The 17,893-nt window shown below is 44.0% G+C and overlaps 1 protein-coding gene across 2 annotated transcripts; it reads right to left on the bottom strand.

The window, feature by feature from the left end:
• Positions 1-297: 297 nt before the first annotated feature.
• On the bottom strand, positions 298-14,135 carry txlnba (taxilin beta a). Of its 2 annotated transcripts, none has more exons than XM_079255326.1 (11): positions 14,075-14,135; positions 10,543-10,763; positions 10,380-10,452; positions 9,833-9,918; positions 9,596-9,766; positions 7,896-8,090; positions 7,684-7,803; positions 4,864-4,938; positions 3,595-3,687; positions 3,415-3,510; positions 298-1,822 (listed from the first exon to the last, which is right to left on the bottom strand). In XM_079255326.1, the coding sequence occupies exons 2-11, from the start codon at positions 10,750-10,752 to the stop codon at positions 539-541; spliced, it is 2,403 nt and encodes an 800-aa protein (XP_079111452.1). In that variant the 5' UTR covers positions 10,753-10,763; positions 14,075-14,135; the 3' UTR covers positions 298-538. The 2 variants fall into 2 exon arrangements, with proteins under 2 accessions (XP_079111452.1, XP_079111453.1); XM_079255327.1 differs by lacking the exon at positions 4,864-4,938 and adding an exon at positions 4,753-4,827.
• Between the last annotated feature and the right edge of the window lie 3,758 nt (positions 14,136-17,893).

The following is a 17,893-nucleotide window of genomic DNA, read 5'->3' as shown; positions in this document are numbered from 1 at the left end:
GACGTGTGGAAACATGGAAACCGTTCCTGTTGTGTTTTAGAGCCAACAAGGTTTAAGTTGATGTACTTTTAAGAAGTTCAGAAGCGTCCCACAGGGGTCTGGACTCGGGCCACTTCTTTTTCTGCTCACATGAATGAATTCCTGATGATGTGATGCAGAGATGTGTTTTAACATGAACCTGTCTGCAAGCTCAAGTGTCACATTTAGCAAAAAACTGTCAGAATATTCTGTTGAAATGATGGAAATGTTGTTTCAGTTCTAATATTTTAAAGCTGAAAGAGGAGTCTTACTCGAACATTAAGTGGAACGCTACTTTAATGATGTATTTCTACAGTTATTACTAGACAAGGATGGACACCAGCCAGTGGTTCTGTTTGGCTGCTGGACGTCAAACAGGTTGTTCTGTTAACTCCATCTTGTCCATCCCGACCAGGTGCCTCCGGGTCGGCGACGCCTCAGCTGCAGCAGCTCGGACTGACAGACCTTTTAGAAAATGAATCACACGTGAACGCTGTAATGCTCCGTCAAAACTTCCTGTTTAGCTCGCGCTCTTGCCACTCCTCTTCTTCTTTTTCTTCGGCACCTGTTTCTTTGAAGAAGCAGCATCTCCAGATGTGTCTTCAGGTGGTGTATGAGACGCCTTTGGTACTGGTTCTGTCTCCTCCTGCTGTTGGATCTTCTCATCTTTTTCTGGCAGCTTGCTGTTCTCCTGGACCATCATGGTCTCAGGCTGTGGTTCTGGATCTGCCTTGGTTGTGTCACCCTGTGGTTCTGGATCTGCCTTGGTTGTGTCACCCTGTGGTTCTGGTTCTGCCTTGGTGGTCTCAGCCTGTGGTTCTGCCTTGGTGGTCTCAGGCTGTGGTTCTGGATCTGCCTTGGTTGTGTCACCCTGTGGTTCTGGTTCTGCCTTGGTGGTCTCAGCCTGTGGTTCTGCCTTGGTGGTCTCAGGCTGTGGTTCTGGATCTGCCTTGGTTGTGTCACCCTGTGGTTCTGGATCTGCCTTGGTGGTCTCAGCCTGTGGTTCTGCCTTGGTGGTCTCAGGCTGTGGTTCTGGATCTGCCTTGGTTGTGTCACCCTGTGGTTCTGGATCTGCCTTGGTGGTCTCAGCCTGTGGTTCTGCCTTGGTGGTCTCAGGCTGTGGTTCTGGATCTGCCTTGGTGGTCTCAGCCTGTGGTTCTGCCTTGGTGATCTCAGGCTGTGGTTCTGGATCTGCCTTGGTGGTCTCAGCCTGTGGTTCTGGATCTGCCTTGGTGGTCTCAGGCTGTGGTTCTGTCTTGGTGGTCTCAGCCTGTGGTTCTGGATGCTTGATCTCTTTGACTGGTTTCGCCTCTTCTTCTGGATGAGGGTCGGTCCGTATGGTCTCAGAACTCGTCTTCTCAGGAGGTGATGTAAAACCACCAGGACCATATTCTGATGGCTTGGGTTCTGAAACCGGGCGCTGTTTGTCTTGAGGTTTGGTTTTAAACTGGACAAATGCAGAAGCAACGATATCTTCTTCAAGGTCCAGCTCCTCCTCCTCATGTGGATCATCAAAGTCTGGTGTTGCCAACAGGGAGGCGGCGAACTCCTGCAGCTTGGCCTGCTCCTCCTTCAGACGGGCCATGTTCTCCGTCAGAACTGGGTCGTCATCCTGGACTTCATCAGCACCTTCAGGAGTTTCAGCACAGCTGGAAAACTTTGACGGGAGGTTGGAGTTGGACTCTCGGACTTCCTTAATCTTCTCATAGAGGACTTTCCTCTCATCTTGAAGAGCACGACAAAGCTTCTCCAACTTCTGGATCTTCAGGACGAAGAGGTCGTACTCTTTTCCTTTCTCCGATCTCTGAAAGAGGACGAGAAAATCAGAGGATGAAACTTAGAGAAGTCTTCATGGATTGTCTGGGAAGTCTGGGTTGGAATGTTTTAATGCTTTTATCTTGTGTTTTGGTGACAATCTTCCTCCCTCCCATCAGACAGCGAGTCATACTGCTGGTTTAAGTTTCTCCAGTCATGGAGTTCCAGTCAGTGAAACGCCAGTCTGGACTTTATTCTGGCTCTATTTTTCTGTCCGGGTACTCCGGCTTCCTCCCACCATCGAAAGACATGCATGTTAGGTTAATTGGTTCCTCTAAATTGCCCCTGGGAATGAGTGTGAGCGTGAGTGGTTGTGTGGCCCTGCGATGGACTGGCGAGCTGTCCTGGGTGTACCCTGCCTGTCGCCCAAAGCCAGCTGGGATAGGCTCCAGCTTCCCCGCGACCCTGAATTGGATTAAGCGGTTTAGAAAATGAATGAATGAATGAATGTACTGTTCTCTGGGACCACTGGTCTAGTCGCCCCCCAGTGGCAGAGACCACTCATTACAGGGACCACTGGTCTAGTCGCCCCCCAGTGGCAGGGACCACTCATTACACACACTCAAAAATAGAGGTACCAGCTTGTACCTAAAAAGGTACAAATGCTTGTCGCTGGGGGTGTACTCTTTTGAGAGACATTTCTGTACCCTTCAGTTCTGGTCTATTTTTGTACCTTATCAAGTTCAACCTTACCTTATCAAGTCATGGTTTTTTTATGTTTTCCACAGCATTAGGCCTGGTCCATTCCACTTAGCAATATTATCTTATCTTTAATCTAGAAATAATCTTCAAAAACTCAAAATACTATCCAGCCATACACTTAGTTTGCAGCATCTGACCTTCATTGTCTGGTGTAGTAAATGACTGTTAAGTAGTACTACTGTCATCACTCAACTCTGCTCTAGTTTTTCAATGCTGCAGGTACCCTTATGGTCAAAATGGTACAAATTTGTACTTTATGTCACTTTGAACCCTTTTTTCATACTCTGAAGGTGTGCTTCTGGTCTCTTAAAGACCAGTATTGTACTTTTGAGAGAACATTTCTTTAAAATGTACCTATAGGTACAGAAATGTCCTCATCTTGTACCTCTATTTTTGAGAGTGCAGGGACCACTGGTCTAGTTGCCCCCCAGTGGCAGGGACCACTCATTACAGGGACCACACGCTGTAACTTGACAAAGGTTGTTTAGCATGTAAAGTACACGGAGGCCAACATGAAATACTTCCTGTACTTTAGCATTGTTAGCGAGTACTATAAAAAGAAAACATTTGTTATAAAATGCTGCGTGTTGTGCTGTTCCAGTTGTGCATTAAAAGCATGGATGCACGGCTCCTCACTGCACATAAATTATATCCATCTGTTTTTTATTCTTATGCAGGGTGAAATACCTGGAAAAACTCACTAAAATGTGTGTTTTTTGCTGAAATGTATCCAATAAGAACTTCATTTCCAACTTCCAGCTGAGCTGTTTTTGTTGTTTTTTTATGGTTTTTACTTGTGAGCTGTGTATAAATGTGACTTAGCTGCCAAACAACCACATTCAGCACGTTTGCCAAGAAATCTCAGATTCCTGGACGAACCTCCTCAATCATGTCCGTCAGAGCCTTGTTGCAGTTCTCAAACCTTGTTTTCCACAGGCTGGACTCTTTCTCCACCTTCTTCATCTTATCAGACATCTGAAGGAAAGATTAAAACGTCAGCGATGCCTTTAAGACGTTTAACAGGAAATAACCACGACTTTACTGAGGAAAAGCACAAACGTTGTTCATCTCCTTTCTGAAGCGGACGTAGATTTCGTTGCTTTTGGCCAAAGTTTCCTGAAAGTCGTCAAACTTCTGGGCGTAGAGGGTCAGCTGTGGAGGGACGGTGACAGTCAGACTGATGCAGAGACACTGGTGCGTCTTGTCCCAAAGTTGGACCAACATGCCAGAAAGGTGTCCACATGCTGGAACAAGCAGCTGCAGATGGCTGAACGATGCACCACATGGATCCATTCCCAATAAAAACATTAAAGTCAGAATTTTTTAACTTTTTAAAAACTTGCATCATGTTTTGAAACATTTTAAGAGAAATCTGAAGTTAGTTTCTGTGTTGGGTTGGACTGATATTGGATTATTTCTACCTTTCACTCACGCCGGTGGGTGCTGCTATATGCACAGCAGGAGGTCTGACTGGTCCCGTTACATGGAGGTGGAACCTAAAAGTGTTGTTTATCTGCAGAATGAGCGGCTAAATGTGCTGCAGTTTTGCAGTTTTTCTGGGGCGATGAAGTTCCATCCATGTTCAGCCTGTTGGAAAGGCAACTAATCCGCCTTCCGACAAAACAGCAACTAGGTATCAGTAAAGTGGAGAATTTGCTAAACATGAATTTTCTTACTTTTTTGTGCTGTTATCCTGACAGTTTTAATGGACATACAGATACGAAGACAAGGAAACCTCTTTGTAAAGACTCCCGGTCTTAAAACTGGAACCTCTTAGATGTGGCGGTCCTGCAGAGACCAGTTTCTGCTGTCTGACCCTGAACTGAGTTTCGTTTTAAATGTAAATTTTGAGTCACTTCGACTACATTTCCGTCTGTAAAACCGTCACCAAGTTAAGCTTCGACTGCCTCACAGTCAATTTTCTTTAAGAAAAGCTTCATTTGAGGGGAAAAATCCTACAAATATTAATTAAATGAGCAGAATTTATCAACGGAAGGGAAATGATGATATGATGAAACAGAATCCTCCTCTTGCCGGCGGCTGGAACATCTGGAAACCAGTCGGTTACAAACTGCAGCTTTTGGCCCATGTTGAAGGTGGAACAGTCCTCGCACGTTGTCCGGTTCTGAACTGAGGCGATGTCTGTGATCTGAGGCGATGCAGTGAAGTGGTGTTGCAGTGTGAAAGTTCTGACCCGGTTCTGTTGTGAATATTCACCTGTGCCTGCATGACAGTCCCCTGCTCTCTGAGTGTCTGAGCCTGCAGTTTCCACTCAGCAGCCTGAACCAGTAACTGGTTAGAAGAGAACAGACAGATGCATTACTTTACCTTCTTCTTCATGGCCAGCTCCTGCTCCTTCATAGCGAAGCATTTCTTTGTTTTGTCAATAGCTTCTCTAAGCAACTACGGCGACAGAAACAACACAGTCAGTGTTTCCCGACACAAGTATTTCCTCTGAAAAACATGACATGCAGTGAACAGCAGGGTGTCCAGCTCCTCCCACAGGTTTTCCATGCATACCTGCTCCAACACACCTGACTCGTCCAGAATAAGCTGCTGGATCCGTTCAGAATGAGGCAGTTGAGTTGGAGCAGGGATACATGGAAAACCTGCCGGGCTTTGGACACCCCTGCTTCATATTACATCAGCCTGTATCTGTAACATGAGCAGTGATACTCCTGCAGAATCAGCAGACGTGCACGTTGACAGATCGATCATCGTGAAACTTTGAGCACGTTGCTCGACTCTTCAAACACAGACTTATAAATACGACTGCAGCACAGCCATGTTACAGCCATGTTACAGCCATGTTACAGCCATGTTACAGCTGTTACAGCCATGTTACAGCCATGTTACAGCTGTTACAGCCATGTTACAGCCATGTTACAGCTGTTACAGCTGTTACAGCCATGTTACAGCTGTTACAGCCATGTTACAGCCATGTTACAGCTGTTACAGCCATGTTACAGCTGTTACAGCCATGTTACAGCTGTTACAGCCATGTTACAGCCATGTTACAGCCATGTTACAGCTGTTACAGCCATGTTACAGCTGTTACAGCCATGTTACAGCCATGTTACAGCCATGTTACAGCTGTTACAGCCATGTTACAGCTGTTACAGCCATGTTACAGCTGTTACAGCCATGTTACAGCTGTTACAGCCATGTTACAGCCATGTTACAGCTATGTTACAGCCATGTTACAGCCATGTTACAGCTATGTTACAGCTATGTTACAGCCATGTTACAGGGCACCAAGTGTACTTTCAGAAGCGCTGCAGAGATTTGTGTCGACGGGATGCAGCTGAAATATTTATTTATCCTACTTGTATTAAGATGGAAATGAACTAAAATCCATCTAAATGCGTCAATCACATCCAGGTCAAACAGAACATTAAATTAGATTTGTGAACAGAAACCAGATTGTTGTTAAATTTAAATCTAAAATTAAATACTGCGGTAAATCCAAATATATCTTAATATAAACCATCTCTAAAAGTTTCATTCGAATATCAAATTTAAATATGATAAAACTAAATATTAAATCTAAATTTTCTGCTAAATGTTATAGTATAAATGTAACAATTAAGTCTCAATGTAATACTAAAATATTAAATCTAAATGTAAAAGGAAATCAAATGTTAATCTTAATTTAAATGTTAAATGTAAAAGATAAATCTTAATTTTAATATGAAGTCTAAATGTAACGTGTAAAACTTAACATGTTAAATCCAAATATTAATCAAACATATAAATATTTGGGTTCAACATAAGAAAAAAATTAACATAATAATTAGCATTGACACATTTAAACATTTTCATGTTAAATGTAAGAAAATTGTTTTAAATACAAGTGAGATGAAAAAAAAACATTTATCAGATGTGAATTGTAACAAGTTTGTACACTTAACACGTGACGATGTGAGACATCACTTTGTTTCCGATCCCGTCCCGTTACAGTCGAGTTGAAGATGATGTCCACAGAAAAACACTTTTCTACTTTTACTGCTCGGTCTTATAGCTGCTGAACCAGCGTGGACATGTACGAACATGAACACGGCAGTCCCTTATCCACCGACCTGGTTCCGAGTCAGACTAAGATCCGGTCCTGGATCATAACTGGATCTGTCTGACTCTGCTGGGTCAGAGTTCAGAACCGCTTTGCGTTGCTGAACTGATCCGAGGAGGAGACGTGTTAGCTACGTTTCCATTACACCTAGAATACCGAAAAACCCAGATATCGCAATAAAAAAAACGCAAATGGAAAACATCTACGTTTTATAGAAAAGTTCAAATATCGCAAAAAACGTTTTTCAGACGTAGCAATATATCGCAAAAATGTAGCACTTTTTCACATTTACGTGTCCGCGGACGTTACGTCAGGTGTCATGTGACCGGTTCTTTTCTGGTAAAGATGGCGCGGTGTGGAACAAACGACAGCAGGTTTCAGAGTTTTGAATTCCAAAAGAAAGTGAGATTGAAAGGCTTAGAAAATCTGCGACAAATTCACTGCAGCAAGTAGAAAGTGACGTGACGTAGCTAGGTTGCATAAACCGCAGTTCCTGTAAAATCTCGTCAGCCGGATAAGATTTTACAGGAATTGTGGCTCATGAACTAAACCTTGCTAAATGGAAACACCCCCAAATCGCAATTGTAAAAACGTACAAATACTGCTTTTATTTGACGAAAAACTGAAACAGAAATGACGCTAGCGTTTCCTGGCTTTATGGCCGTCTGCGGAGCCAATCGGACAAAGTCTACGTTCGAACTGCAACAACAGGAGATGGCTGCAGCTGCTTATGGACGGAGCATCGACCGGCTCGTCAGCAAATTAAAAACTAAAGATTTCAGGGACCAGAAAACGGATCTGGGACGCGGCGTCGAACCAAAGGAAGCTCTCAGATTGTGAACTACTGGTGACCTGCCGGCGAACCGAACAACCTGCACATGAACTCCGCCACGGTAGATGACGTACCGACGCAGCACTGACGAAGATCCAGAACCGGGTCTTTGGAAGCACCTGCACCGAACCAGCGCCGGTTCTGGAAAGGAGCTAACTGGTCCCGCAGAACTGACCCGGCGAACATTTTATGTGTTGAAATGTTTTCTTAATTCGGCTGCGAGCTTGCGATGACTCTGCGTACTCACATACTCCTTCTCCCGGCTGTGTTTCTCCTCGGCTTCGGTCAGCAGAGCGTTGGCCTGCTGCAGTTTGGCTTCGGTCAGTTTGAGCTGCAGGTCGTGATGCTTGTTGATCTTCTCTAAACTCTGCAGGAAGACGAAGACACACGTTTCTGTAGCGTTAAACATGGAGGCGCTGCAGGTTTATCAGCTTCGTGTCGACCTGAAAGCTGAAATACCTCCTCCCTGCGCTCACACTGGGTCATGAGGTTCTCCAGTTTGTCGGTCAGGTTGCAGTTTTCCAGGCGGAGCTTGTCGTTCCGGGCACTGTGCTGCTCGATCTGAGCCTGGATCTCCGTCAGCATTTCCTGGAAGTGGGAGCTCATTTCCTTCCTTTTCTCCTCATCCTCCCTGCATCGCTGCAGAGTTTCCTCCTGCAGGAGACACAGAAACGTCCCTCTGAGCCGACTTAGACAAGATTTCTGTGTGAAATGTTAGACGAGAAGCACCAGAGAAGGTTTTTCTGTGGGAGGTCAAACTGTGAAACAAGCTGGGAAACAAACACAAATGTCCAAATATCTCCATACAGCAAGGCGAGTCACTCAGACTCTCCTGGTCTGGACGCAACATAACGGTTCGTTAGCTTATTGATGACTAATTTATCCACAGTAGACGTTTTTCCATCTCCAGGTGAGCCGAACCACCTTTAGGGATCCATACGGCATTGGTCAGTGTGGACTCAGCGTTTTAGCCCTCCTTCTCCGTGATTGGTTCGGAATCAGAGAAACCCGATTGGTTCCTGAGTAGGTGATGTTTTGTAGTAAAACTGTTCTGTTCTACTGCGGATTGATACGTACGAACTTGTGCTTGTTACAGTTTCATCGATTGAAATAAAACTTCTAACTAATGTCTCTGTCGTAGCTCCGTACGGTTCGTAGCTGCATCTTCTTCTTCTTCTTCTTCTTCTTCTTCTTCTTCTTCTTCTTCTTCTTCTTCTTCTGCAGTTAGCTAAGCTCGTAGAAAAATGGATGAAATTTTGTCCGTAACCGACGGAGAAACTCTCCTTCCCTCTTCCAGCAGAAATGAGCGCCTCCTTGCACCGGCTCCCTGCCTGTTTGTGATGAATTGAAAGTTTTATTGATGATTTTTAAGAGTTTGCATCCACCCATCTTGGATGAGCGGCTGGTCTCCACCTGAGGTCAGCTGTTCCTGTTAGATGTCCCTAAAGCAGACTAAAACCCAGAGCTTCTCTCTTGTCTGTGTTTTTATTCACATCTGCTGACTACAGATCGTGAAACACTTTGGTGCGCTGAAGTTGCTTTTAATGTGCGATATGAATACATTTTGGACGGAGCTGAATTTGACCTTCTAGCTGCGAGGCTGCAGTGCTAACACCGCGCTACTGCTGCAGAGTTTCATCATAATTACTCACCGTTCAAACCACAGTCACATCTATTATTAATAAAAACTAGGAAATACCTGAATATGCATCGTATTATCTCACCACGGTGTTTCCTTGTTTACTGCTGATAATGTATGAATGTGGTTTGTATGGAGGTTGCAGGAATGTTCTCTCTTTGCATTTTATGTTTTAATAAACTTTCTAATCAAAAACTTTCGTTAATGTTGAGGTCTGAGAAGGATTAATCAAGTCTCGGGTCCTGGTTCAGGTCTTTGCTGGATTCCTGATCCAGTTTCTGTCACTATGCAGAGATAAGCCAAGTTTCCATCTAACAGGGAGTCGCCTTGTTGCTGCAAAAACCCATTTTCTGCCTTGATCTGTCTGATCTTTACTGGTTTTTAAAGAAACGGCATCAAGTGAGCCTAAAGGTCCTGTTTAGTTTCTTTGTGAGGACATGAAACTGCTTCATCCCCCAGTTGGGAACCTTTGCTCGACTGCCTGGTAGTTCAGAGTTCAGTGTTGTAACAGAGTTCGTACCCTCATGATGTTGTGATATGCCTGCAGCTCTCTGCACAGAGCTTCCAGCTTGCTGCGAGCTGCGATGCTGCTGCGGTTTTCCGCCTGCAGCTGCTTCCGCTCCTCCAGCAGCACCGACAGCTTCCGCTGCAAGATGTTCATCTTCTGCTCGTCGCTGCGCCGCAGCGCCGCCTGCAAACACACACACGGTCATCATGCAGCCCAGTTTAAATGTGGATCTGTAAGAGGCTTTCTCACCAGGTCGGCATATTTCCTGACCAGCTCCTCCAGCTTCTCCTCAGGAGAACACAGGTTGTTTAGACTCTGCTGGATGAGGGAGACGTCTGCAGAGAAACAGTCATGTCGTCGGCTTGTCAGTCGCCTGTCGAAGGTCCGACAAGCCGAGTTCATCTGGTTTTAACTAGAAGTCTTGGTGTTTTCAGCCTGTTGCAGAAGAAGCTTCATGTTTGCTGACAATCTGTTGAATTTTCTGGAAAAACCTGCTGATTCAGTTTGAACTTTGAGGGCAGCGTGTGAACAGTCAGAAGAAGCTGTTGGAGCCGTCACCAGCTACATGTGCGCCAACGTAGCCGGCCGTTACCTTGTTTCATGGGAATTAACCAGCTTGACTTTGGGGTCAGACAGAAAAACTGGGCCCCTGCTTACCTAAACGGTTCGCTGAAGACGTGGTTTCTGACTGGATTCAGAGACATCAGAGCCTCGTGGGGATAAAACCGAGTAACAAGTAAAGGATGTTTGTAGAGAGACGAGTTTAACTGGGTCTGGCTTCACCTCGCTGTCTTACCTGTGTCTGTGGGAACCACCAGGTCTCCTTTCACCTCCTCCTTCAGCTTCTCCATCTCCACCTCCACAACACTCTGTTGCATCCAAAACAGAACATTAGTCACGTTAGCGTCCAAACGCATCGTCAGCAGCTGGAAACTACGTCGGCGGTGGAATTCGGCCACCTGTTTGTCCAGGAGTCCGGCTGCAGAGCCGTGGGTGCTGATGATGTCCTGCAGCCGCCGGCAGAACTCCTCCATGGCGTTGAAGCTGTCTGAGGAGGAAGAGGAGGGTCGAGCTGCTGCTTCGCCCTCGGAGCTCTCAGGTTCCAGAGAGGACACCTTGTCAGGTTGGGGGGGCACTAAGACCTCAGATGCTTTCACTGACGTCTCCATCCAGAAGGTTCCTGACAGGCAGAACAAGGTCATTTAACAGAAATGTACATTTTTTCCTTAAAGAAAAGTTTCAGAGCAGAAGGAGGCGCAGTCCCAGACAAAACCAGTTTAAAACCACTTTAATATAACTGGTAATGCAGAGCTGCATTGGTGGTCAAACATTTGGATCCCTTTCCCAATGGAGTTAATGGGAAAGTGTCTCAAAACCTAAGACTGCAGGTGTACATGCTCCAACAGCAACGACATGCCTGAGACACGTTGCAGATGCAGGGAAGCAAAAGGTACATTAATACGGTATATTTGGGAATAAGATGCAAAGATATTCTGGAAGGACGAAACTCACAAGATTCTGTCTGTGAATACAAACTGCTGCTCCTGTATCCATCAGATCTTTCAAACCAGACAAAGTACTTTCTCCTACAGGAGAGGTGCTCAGTAACTGAACTAGACAAAGGATGTCAACCAGTCCTTTTCTGAACTGCTGAGTCCAAATTCAGGGTCGCGGGAAGCTGGAGCCTATCCAAGCAATCACGGGGTGAGAGGCCGGCTACACCGTGGACAGCTCGCCAGTCCATCGCAGGGGGTGAAAAGATGTCGGCAACAAAAAGAATGAAAGTAACGGAGGGGCTGGCAGTGGTGGTAGAGCTGCTTGTGACCTGACTGTTCGAGTCCTGCTCTGCTGCATGCGACCTTCATGGAGAAGAAGGTCCTGCTCGTTTCCATGGAGATGAAGGTCCTGCTTGTTTCCATGGAGAAGAAGGACCTGCTCGTTTCCATGGAGATGAAGGTCCTGCTCGTTTCCATGGAGATGAAGGTCCTGCTCATTTTCATGGAGATGAAGGTCCTGCTCGTTTCCATGGAGATGAAGGTCCAGCTGGTTTCCATGGTGATGAAGGGGTTTTATATACTGAAGTATTCTCTCTTCCTATCATAACCTATATTGAGCTTCACAACTTTCTGGACCCTCCTGGTGTTTCTAAGGTGAATGTGGGTCTAAACCTGGATTCTCCTGATTGATCATTGATAGAGGTGTCCATCATCATCATCATCATTATTAGATGGACTTCTGACATATTTACCATGTAACACATCTGTTAAACACCTGGAAAACTGCTCAGCTTGACTTTTTACCTTCTAATGTGAAACAGTTCCTCATCACATACGTTACTCATTCCTAGGATTCATTTACTCATTCCTTATGTTTAAGTTAAACATAATTCTTTCTATTTACATTCCATATGTTGTTGTTCCAGGGCTGCATGGTGGCATAGTGGTTAGCACTTTAGCCCCACAGCAAGAAGGTCGCTGGTTCGATCTTCGACTGGGGTGAGGTTTGGTCAGTGGCCTTTCTGTGTGAAATTTCGGTGTATGCGTGGGTTCTCTCTGGGTTCTCCAGCTTCCTCCCACCATCCAAAGACATGATGTTAGGTTAACTGGTTAGTCTCAGTCACCCCTAGGAGTGAGTGGTTGTTTGTCTCTGAGTGGCCCTGCGATGGACTGGCGAGCTGTCCAGGGTGTTCCCTGCCTTTCACCCAAAGACTGCTGGGATAGGCTCCAGCTTCCCCGCGACCCTTCATCGGACTAAGCGGTTAGGATGATGGATGAATGCTGTTGTTTGACCTTCGGCTTGTCCCTCTGAAGGGGTCACCACAGCGAATCCTTGCACTGTGGAACTGGCACGTTTCACGCCAGTTGCCCTTCCTGACACAACCTGCACATGTATTGGGGCTTGAACCGGCCCTCTCTCATGATGAATCAAATGTTAACTGAATCGCTGGGAGGAACATGATCGGGTTCTGGATGTAAATGAAAACCTGAGATTCATCAACTTGCAGCACACATTTCTTTTCTGCTTTATCTGCAGGCTGAAGTTAAAGTGGCTCTATGATGCTATTTCATTGTTTCTGAGCTTTCTACAGCGTGACAGTGATGAATACTCATTACATATGAGCTGCGATGCTTTTTTATTACCAAAATGCTTGTTTGAGTTTCCATGGCGACGGAAACTATTGGTTTTAGAGAGTTTTTTTTCTGCTTTGAAATTTTTGTGACATCCTGGGGGAGGAACTCAGTGATTGGTCATCTTCTCCAGGATGTGAATGCTTACAAGAAGAAAGCCACGCCCCCTTCACTGCTCAGTATAACTGCTCCCAGCAGTTGACCAATCAGACGCAGCCTGCAGGAAATAGGGCGGAGCTTTCTCTGTTGGCGTGTTTCCGGCTGATCTGAGAGGATCAATACAACATGAAGGAAGGCATTTATGAAAAATGATTAATTATTTCTTGTCTTTCTGGACTTGTAGATTAAAATAAATTTGACTGAAATGTGCATCATGGAGACACTTTAAGTCGAGATTATATGCAGTCTATGGTCGAGATTCAGGGGAATGTTGATAAATATGGAACTGGTTCTGCTGGTTCTGTGTCCAGCAGCTGAGAAGCTCTGTTGCAAAACAACTGCTGTCATTATATCTGTACGGTTAAATTTAGCCTTCAGAGCAACACACACACACACACACTGACACACACTCTGTAGATCACAGCTGTCGCCTCCAAATATGGTCAGGAAACAAAGTCTACATCCAAAAATCAACATAGTTTATTTAACTTATTTCTGTTCACCTCAGTAACCTCAACCTGTACAATATCTAAGCCCCGCCTCTATATTATGCAGCTGTTTAGCCCCGCCCATTAAGTTAAAGATCAGTAAACAAAATAAACCAAATGATGCATAAAAATAATCTGATTGATCCAGAAACTTCCATTAGATTTAAACTAGAAGTAAAACATCCTGATTATGTAAAAACTGTCAATTCAAACCAAACTGTTAAAAAATTAATACAAAGAAAAAACTTTCAGAAAATGTTTTTTTGCTTGAAGAGTTCTGAAAAAAATTAAAATGGTGGACAAATCCTCAAGTTTGAGAAAGATGAAATCTGAGAAGCTTCATGGAAAAATTTAGATGAGAAGGTCAATGAAACATTCTGCCAAAACAAAACCTGAAAAAACCAGCTGACATGAACTTACAGAGAAATAAAGCAGCAAGTTTCTACAGACGAGCTGCAGAAACAAGCGAAGAAGAAGCAGCTGGACATTCAGCCGCCATGATGGTAATCTGTTTACCAAACAAACCAGTGGGTATGTTTAACCATCTGGATGATGAAAACCAGCCGCTCAGACCCTCCAATGTGAAAACGCTTCAGATGTCAATCATTTTTATCCTTTACAAACTAAAACGGTGAGAAAATGAGTCAAATGATGCATTTTAGCCATAAATCTGATCAGAACAAGACGCTGCAGAGCGAAGCAGAATAAAGTCTTACCAGGATCGCTGGAGGTGACGAAGAGACGGAAAGGCAGAGGAAGAGGAGGAGAGGGGGGGGAGGGGGTCCTCCTGACAGGACACATGACAGCTGACCCCCAAAATAACTCCAGGATCAGCTCAGGACCACATGACACCCGGCTGCTGAACAGGGAGGAGTCCAGTCGCATGAAGAACCTTTCTGCTGGTGGAACTCATCTTCATCACTTCAGTCAGAAACTCATCTTCAATTCAATTCAACTTTATTTATATAGCGTCAAATCACGGCAATGCCATCTCAAGACGCTTTACAGACAGAGGGGAAAACATAATGAAGGCCAATTCATAACAGCCTATATAAGGAAACCAACAGATTGAGTTGAGTCCAACTCAGTCTCCCATCCTGAGCAAGCACACTGGCGACAGTGGGAAGGAAAAAACTCCCTTTTAACAGGAAGGAAACCTCCGGCAGAACCCGGCTCAGGACAGGCAGCCATCTGCCTCTGCTGTGTGGGGGGAAGAGGACAGAAAGACAACAGACAACAGGAACTGCTACTCCCGGCCAGGGAGACCTGCTGAGACAGGAGACATACATGTTAATGATGCAACACTTATGGGGGGGGGGGGGGGGTAAAAGAAAGAGATAAAGAGAAAAAGAAAGAAGCTCAGTGTATCAGGAAATGTCCCTCAGCAGTCTAAACCTATAGCAGCATAACTAAGGGATGCTAACCATCCCTAGCTATAGGACTTATCAAAAAGATAAGTCTTCAGCCTAGTCTTAAAGGTGGGGAGGGTGTCTGCTTCCCTAACACTAACTGGGAGCTTATTCCATAAGAGAGGGGCCTGATAACCAAAGGCTCTGCCTCCTGCTCGGCTCTTTGAGACTCTAGGAACCACAAGTAAGCCTGCAGTCTGCGAACGAAGTACTCTGCTTGGTATATAAGGAACAATGAGGTCTTTGATATATAGTGGTGCCTGGCTGTGGAGGGCTTTATATGTAAGGAGAAGGATTTTAAATTCTATTCTAGATTCAACAGGCAGCCAATGAAGAGAGGCTAAAACTGGAGAAATATGATCTCTCATGCTGGTTCTGGTCAGGACTCTGGCTGCAGAATTCTGGATCAGCTGAAGGCTTTTCAGGGCATATTTAGGACAGCCCAGTAATAGAGAGTTACAGTAATCTAGTCTCGAAGTAACAAAAGCGTGAACCAGTTTTTCTGCATCACTCTGAGACAGAATGTCCCTAATTTTGGCTATATTACGTAAATGAAAGAAGGCTGTTTTAGTAACCTGCTTAATATGTGGGCCAAAGGACAGGTCAGGGTCAAATATTACTCCAAGGTTTCTCACTGTAGCACTGGAAGCTAAAGTAATGCCATCCAGGTTCATTACAAAACCGGAAAATTTAGCTCTGAGTTTTTCAGATCCAACGAGAATTACTTCAGTCTTATCTGAGTTTAAGAGGAGAAAATTTCTAGACATCCAAGTCTATATGTCTATGAGACAGTTTTGTAGCCTATTGGGCTGATTTGTTTCATCTGGTTTAAAGGATAAGTATAGTTGAGTATCATCTGCATAACAATGAAAGTTTATTCCATGCTGTCTAATAATTTTGCCTAAAGGGAGCATATATAGCGTGAAGAGTATTGGTCCAAGTACAGAACCTTGAGGAACTCCATGACTTACTGTAGTTTGTGAGGAGGACTTGTCATTTACATGAACAAACTGAAGTCTATCAGATAAATATGATTTAAACCAGCTTAACGCTGTACCTGTAATTCCAATCACCTGTTCTAGTCTTTGTAACAGAATGTTATGATCGACTGTATCAAATGCAGCACTAAGATCAAGCAAGATAAGTACGGACACAAGTCCTTTGTCTGAGGCCATAAGAAGGTCATTAGTAACTTTCACCAATGCTGTCTCAGTACTATGATGAGCTCTAAATCCTGACTGAAACTCCTCGCATAAATTATTTCTGCTCAGGTGGGCATGTAGCTGAGCTGAAACTATTTTCTCCAGAATTTTGGACATAAACGGGAGGTTAGATATAGGTCTATAATTTGCTATCACCTCTGGATCCAGAGATTGCTTTTTAAGTAAAGGCTTGATTACAGCAGTTTTAAATGATTGTGGTACATATCCTGTCACTAAAGACATATTGATAAGATTTAGTAGTGATGTATTAATTAAAGGGAAAATGTCCTTAAAGAGGCTCGTTGGGAGAGGGTCTAAGATACAGGTGGATGGTTTAGATGAAGCTATTATTTTAGTTAATTCAGAGGGTTGGACAGGACAGAAACTATTTAGACACAAGTCAGATCCTGGTTCTAAGGATGCTTCAGAGACCACAACAGGCTCAACATTATAGGTAGAAGGAAGAGTATTGTGAATTTGATCTCTAATAGTGTCAATTTTATTCCTGAAAAAATACATGAAATCATCCCAGCTAAGTGAGAAAGGAATACATGGCTCCACAACGCTCCGGCTCCTAGTAAGCCTAGCTACAGTGCTGAAAAGAAACCGAGGGTTGTTTTTGTTTTCCTCTATCAATGATGAATAATAAGCTGTTCTTGCCGTACGTAAGGCTTTTTTGTATACGATTAAACTTTCTTTCCAGGTTAAGTGAGACTCCTCTAGTCCTGATGAACGCCATCTGTTTTCCAAATGCCTTGATGCCTGTTTTAGAGCTTGAAGCTGGGAATTAAACCAGGGAGCCTTCATAATCTTACCTAATTTCTTCTTCTTTAGGGGAGCAACATTATCCAAGGTTGTACGCATTGAAGCTGTTATAGTATCAGCATGTTGATCAATCTGAGCAGGAGTAAGGCTTAAAGGGGGACTCTCAGTCATGCTAACACATGGTAGATGTGAAAAAATTGATTCAATTGATTGTTTAAATTTTGTAATATTATTGTCTGATAAACATCTACTATAGTAGAATTTATTTTTGGTCAGTGAGTAATCAAATAAAGTGAATTCAAAGGTTAATAAGAAGTGATCGGACAAGACAGGGTTTTGAGGAAATACTTTGAGCTTATCAGTCTCAATACCAGATGTTAGAACCAGATCAAGAGTGTGACCATGAGAGTGAGTGGCTCCATGGACATTTTGTGAAAACCCAATTGAGTTTAGAATAGAGCTAAAGGAAATGTTTAAACTATCATTTTCATGGTCAACATGAATATTAAAGTCACCTAGTACAATGACCTTATCAGTAGTCAGCACTAACTCAGACAAGAGATCAGAGAATTCGGTCAGAAACTCGGAGTAAGGTCCAGGTGGGCGATACACTAATGCTAAAAGGAGCGGTTTCTCTGAATTCCATTTTGGATGAGATAAATTTAATGTCAGGAATTCAAAGGTTTTATAGTTAGTTTTGTGCTTAGGACTAATTAATAATTCTGACTGAAAAATAGCTGCAACACCTCCTCCTCTGCCTGTAGTTCTAGGAATGTGAAAGTTTAAATAGTTAGCTGGCGTAGCTTCATTAATACTAACATAATCCTCTTGCTGTAACCAGGTTTCCGTAAGACAGAATAAATCAATGTGGTGATCACCTATCAAGTCATTGACTAATAAAGACTTATTTGGGAGGGATCTAATATTCAGTAGGCCACACTTTATTGTCTTATTTTCAGATTTTATTAGATCCATTGTTTTTATCTTTATGAGGTTTTCACGATTAACCCCAGAAGTGTTTTGTGTTTAATTCTTACTGCTGGGGAGTTGTATAAGGTCGGAATGGGGTTTTGGGTGGGCGGCGGCAGGTGGGAAGCTGCAGAAAAGGGCTCCAATTATCTATAAAACCCACGTTGTTATCGGGACACCACCTAGACAA

Source organism: Telmatherina bonti (genome assembly GCF_933228915.1).
Source record: "Telmatherina bonti genome assembly, chromosome: 16".
Classification (NCBI taxonomy): domain Eukaryota; kingdom Metazoa; phylum Chordata; class Actinopteri; order Atheriniformes; family Telmatherinidae; genus Telmatherina; species Telmatherina bonti.
This window is presented reverse-complemented; position numbering and strand designations above follow the sequence as displayed.